The sequence below is a fragment of the Plecotus auritus genome (genome assembly GCF_963455305.1).
Source record: "Plecotus auritus genome assembly, chromosome: 9".
Lineage (NCBI taxonomy): Eukaryota > Metazoa > Chordata > Mammalia > Chiroptera > Vespertilionidae > Plecotus > Plecotus auritus.
Window position 1 is genome coordinate 136540558 of NC_137783.1, and position 5757 is coordinate 136546314.

Consider the following 5757-nt stretch of genomic DNA (forward strand, 5'->3'; position numbering starts at 1 on the left):
ATTTCACCTTGGGTTCTATCAGTTATCTTTCATATTTGTTGCTACTGCTATAGATTGTTCAAAATATTGATGCCATTCCAGCAGATGGCCAGTAAATTAATTTATCTTGAGTTTTCTGATCCAAAGTGAGCTTGTGTACCAGGAGGCTGAAATAAGCCAAAGTTAGCCACAGTGTGAGGACCTGTCAAAGGTTACTCTTTTTTTTCTTTTTTTGTGGTTCCTAGTAAAAAAAATCTTCCCATATGCCCACTGTATTCTTGAGATAAAAATTATTAACTCAATTTGATTTGAAAATTTTATTCTTAGGTGGCATGCTTTATATTCTATATAGACTAGATTCTTTTAAAAATTAAAGTTATTGGGGTGACAATGGTTAATAAACCTAGATTCCTGAAACAGTTTGTTCATACTGTGTTATCATCATTCACACATTTACTTACTTTCTTGCCTCCTGTCTTCACTGCACATTCTTCTTGGTTTAATCATATTTATCTTTAATATACAGTGACTGCTATAAAATATATATTACTCATTTTCTGGTTAATTTTACACATTTTAAATATTTAAGACTTTTTTATGTTTACCTCTGCAAGTCTAAGTTCAAACAAAAATTTTATGTGATTTTCCTTATTTCTAAATAATTTCAACTCTGAGCTTGAAAAATAACTCAGAACTTAGATTATCTCTGGCTACAATATTTATCTGATTGAAGTGAAGAAGACTACAAGGAGATATCAGAGAAAATGTTTCTTCCAGAAGAAGAAGAAAACTTAGCCTGGTAAAACATTTCTAACTTTTGATGCTGTAATTGGACTGACAGAACATTAAACAAAGACCCACCTTTGCCACTGAATATTAAGATTTTAAGCAGGGATTTTGCACTGATTAGTCAAAGTTCTTTTCAGTGCATCTTTTACTTCTTTATTCCTTAGGCTATAGATCAATGGATTCAGCATAGGAATCACCAGGGTGTAAAACACAGAGGCCATTTTATCAATATCAAAGGTATGGCTGGATTTGGGTTGCAGGTAAATAAACAATAAGGTCCCATAGAACACGACCACCACTGTCAGATGGGAGCTGCAGGTGGAGAAGGCTTTGTACCTCCCCTCAGTTGACTTCATTCGGAGAATAGCCACAAGAATAAACATGTAGGATATAAGAACAATCAAGAGGGAGGAGAGCAAATTACAGCCTGAAAAGATCAAAATGATCAGTTCTAGTTCATGTGTATCAGAACATAGCAGGGATATTAGAGGGAGACAGTCACAATAAAAATAACTGATTATGTTAGAGCCACAGAAGGACAGTCTAAATAACTTAATTGTGAGAAATAGCGACACAAATGTACTGTAGAGATAGGGAATAAGTACCAGCACCCATCTCACTTTCTCTGCCATGATGACCACATAGAGAAGAGGTTTGCAGATGGCAACGTAGCGATCATAGGCCATTGCTGATAGAATAAACAGTTCAGTGATAATGAAAATCTCAAACAGTGCCAGCTGGGTGGCACACCAATTGAAGGAAATTGTATTTTTGTGCACCACAAAGTTTGCCATCATTTTGGGGCCAATGACAGTGGAGTAACCAAGATCAGTAATGGACAAATGTCTAAGAAAAAAGTACATGGGAGTATGTAGCTTGGAGTCCAAATGGGTCAAGATAACCATACCCAGATTGCCAAACACTGTGATCAAATATATGACGAGGAAGATTCCAAAGAGAGGTGCCTGCAGGCCAGGGCTGTCTGTGATCCCTATGAGAATAAATTCAGTCACCTTGCTCACTGCAGTATGATTGTGTTTCTCCATATGGTTCATCTAGGTAACCTGTGTAAGGCATAAAAGCAATACTTTTATTTGAGATGCTATCTTCTATGAGAATTCAATACATAATGTATGATATATGAAGACATTTTCTGGTCTTAAATTATAGACTCCTCTCCCCATCTGGCCAAAGCTATACATATCTACATTCACATTGATAATTAGCTTTTTTGATTGTACCATAAGTTTCTGACAATAATTTTTTGATTGATAAGATATCCATTTCAATGGCATCCATCTTGAATAAATGTATTGCAGCTATACAAGTAGAGAAAGAGACAGGCTGCCTCACCTCTAAAGTTCCCATTTACAAAGCCCTGGGTGACCTAGGAAACTGATTGCTTGAATAACCCTGCTTTTGCCTGCTTGCACTTTGTCTCAATGTTGACTCTGGTAGGAAATACCTGAGGCTTGCCCAAATAGTAAGGCCCAGGTGTGTGCCCTCAAGGATTCCTAGATGATAACATCACTAGTGATAGTCTGAGATTGATTCAACACAGTCATTGAAACTTTGGTAAAGTATGCTTTAAAGGGGCAAGATATTTTGAAGTGGTTGTTTTGATATAGCTATTATGACCTCCTTTTTTGATCCAAAGTCATCTGAAGTATGTCAAAAGACCTACCTACTCTATTTCAGTTTTTTCAATATTTGAAGTAATTTGTAAACAAACATAGGCACCTAAATCATATACCTTGCATTATTGACAATCACCATGTCTCTTTAAAGTAACAAGACAAAAGTCTTTCTAAACTGTTGGTGGAGTGATTGAGAAAAATCTGAATATATATATATATATATATATATATATATATTTCAATACTTCTCACTTATAAGTTTAGCTTATTTACCCAATACAAAATCTAAGGCCATGATATGTAAATTTTAGGATTTTGTTATTGATATCTTAGTCCTTATTTGGCACATCTATTGTTTCTGCCTATGGAATCACTTCTTCTAATGATTTTCCAATCATATATCCCTCTTTGCATAAAAATGACTTGGTCATTCTGATTATTCATAAACTTAGTGAAGAGGCATGGAAAGAAGAATACAAATGACTATCAAGCCCCATTAAAGAACTCATTGTGTGCTAAGCACTGTTCTGAGCACTTTACATATATTAATTCATATGGGCCCCACAATAACTGTAGGAAGTGTACAGTATAACCGTATCAATTTGAGAGTCAAGGAAAATGAGGCACAGGGAGTGAAATAAATTAACCTCGGTCACTCAGATAATAGATGGTGAAGTTAGGATTCAAATAAAGTCAGTATGCCTTTGGAATATATTTTTATAAACATAATGCTTCCTTTACATTAAGGTCACCCTGAATAGATTGGAAATGAAAAGTGGGACAGAAAGGACACTTCATAAATAAAAATAGACAAAAACTCTTGTTACTATAGATGACTGAAGCAGTAAGTTCATTGGAAAACTAAGATGGTGTAAATGTATAGGGCAGAGTGTTAGGTCTGTCCTACCCATTACTCCTATTGATGACAGATATGTATATTGCAAGGAAAAAAGAGTTTTCCAGAACATAATGCTCTTCAAGATCTTTGGTGATAATTCAGTTTAAGCTGTTTGCTTAAATTTTCAAACTAGTGTTTTCTACTCACCTGAGTGGAGATTCTTCTTTGACTTCCTACTGTTTTAATCATCAGCTGTTGGAGAACGTATTTAAGTGTTTTTCTACCCTCCTGACACTCATTTTGTTAAAGTTTTAATCTGGTAAGAGGATTGCAAGTAATTACCCGAGGGAGAGAGCACCCTGGATTTCTGTTAATTATTCTCAGAATATCCCATTAGGAAAAGTAAAAAAAATATTTCTTACCTAGGTCTAACTAAAAAAAATAAATAAATATGCAATATCACTAAACACCATAATTATAAATATGCCTTTGTCAGCATCTGGTACATTATACACACATACACGCAATGTGTAAGTAAATGAAATTGACTTCTTAAGAAAATGATGCAACATTTGATTGACATGAAACAATGTCTTTTGACTTGAATCTGCCAATAAATCAGTAATAAATATTTTCTTCATCTGATTATAAAGTATCTTTCATCTTTATCTGTTTTTAAGGATATTTCTTTATCACTGCTTTTCAAAAGTTTAATTGTGATGTGCTTGGGTTTAATTTCCTTTCTGTTTATATTGCTTAGAATTGTCTTAGCTCCTTATATCTTTAGGAGTATAGTTTTTTTGATGAAAATAAATGTGATTGATCAACCAAAGGACTTGTATGCATGCATATAAGCCTAACCAATGGACACAGACAACAGGAGGGTGAGGGCATGAGTGGGGAGGATATGGGGGGGGGGTAATGGGGGAATAAGGACACATATGGAACACCTTAATCAATAAAGAAATTAAAAAATAATAATAAAAAAAGAAAATAAAAAAAATAAATTTGGAAGACATTTTTTCCCAAATATATTTTTATTATTTCTGAGAGGAATGGAGAGGAAGAGAGAAAGACAGAAACATAAATGCTGAGAGAGAATCATTGATAAGCTGTTTCCTGCTCTTATTACAGAAGACTAAGCAACACTTAGAAAAATGGAGTTACACTTTATATTATTACACGCAGGCCTAGAGAAAAACGTCTTTCAAATTCTGAGCAACTAAATGGAGGAGGCTGTCCCTTTTTATATCTTTCCCAGTCCTTTGTTCCCCAAATATGGAGTCTTCTGGTCCCCTTTGCAAGTTCTTAAAGAGCCCCATGTGCTGGGGCTTTGAGACCTCAACCAAAGGCCTGGCCTGGCACCAGCACTGATAACTTTGTCTGGGGATTGTTTATAGCCTCTCTATAATGGGAATAAACAGTTCTTGCAGGACCAGACAATTAAAGGTGCAGTGACTAGATTCAGATTGCTAGCCCCAGAAAAATGTCTCTTTTTCCCCATCACTCTCTCCCTATGGAGATTGAGCCCACAACTCGGAAGGCTGATGAACCTTGAGCTTTAGCAGGGCTAAAAGCTATGCACCAATTGTGTTGAGATAGCGATGGCTTGAAGAAATTTCCTGACCTAATAGCTTCAAAGTAAATCTTTACTGATCTTTTAGTGACCTTTCAGATAGTCTGTCTGCTACCTGTTTGCTGAGGGCAAGATGTGTATCTAAAACTGAATAACAGCTGACAGGTCCAGGGTTTCAGTGAGCTTCTCATCTAGAGAGAGGTTTCCACCTGGCTCCCCATGCCTTCTAAATTTATATTTCTTGTCTAGTGTTTTCATTTGTACGTGGCCCCTTCTTCAGATCCTGAACCCTAGCCATGCTGGATGTGGCACTTGGCAGTGGCGGTTCTTGGGTGACGTACCCCGAAACCAGAGAGTAAGGAGCCCGATTCCTCACTGGGCCACATGATTCCACCTTTGGCCATGGGCTATGTTGTTGCTGGGGCACTGTCAGCCCCGAATCTGGTTTACTGCACACTTGCATCTGCATTCCACACCCTGTACAACAGCAACTTTGCACACTGGCACTCCGGGACCCCTTGGGGGATGTCAGAAAGCGGGTTTCGGCCTGATCTCCAAAGGCCAGGCCAAGGGACCCACCTGCCAGAGGGACCCTGCTCACTCTGCAGATGTCCTTCGAGCCACAGCGCCACCCTAGGTGCAGCCGGCTGGGGAGGGACCACGGGAGGTTGGCTCCAGGGCGTGTCTAGTCCTTCCAGTCCTGCCCCACAGGCCATCTTCTAATTAATTTCCTTTCAATGTTCACGAATTTGTGCACTGGGTCACTAGTTGTATATGTGCACTACACCTTTTTTATCCCCTCATCTATTGATGGGCACTTGGGTGGCTTCCATAGCTTGGTTATTGTAAGTAACCCTGCAATGAACATAGAGGTGCATATATATTTTTTTGGATTTCTTCATATATATACCCAGAAGTGGAATTGATGGGTCATAAGG

General features: G+C 37.5%; 1 protein-coding gene across 1 annotated transcript; it reads right to left on the bottom strand.

The window, feature by feature from the left end:
- Positions 1-863: 863 nt before the first annotated feature.
- OR8K1 (olfactory receptor family 8 subfamily K member 1) lies at positions 864-1823 on the bottom strand (the record flags this gene model as incomplete). Its single annotated transcript, XM_080688223.1, has 1 exon — positions 864-1823. One exon carries the CDS (start codon positions 1821-1823, stop codon positions 864-866), a length of 960 nt encoding a protein of 319 aa, XP_080544349.1.
- Positions 1824-5757: the final 3934 nt, after the last annotated feature.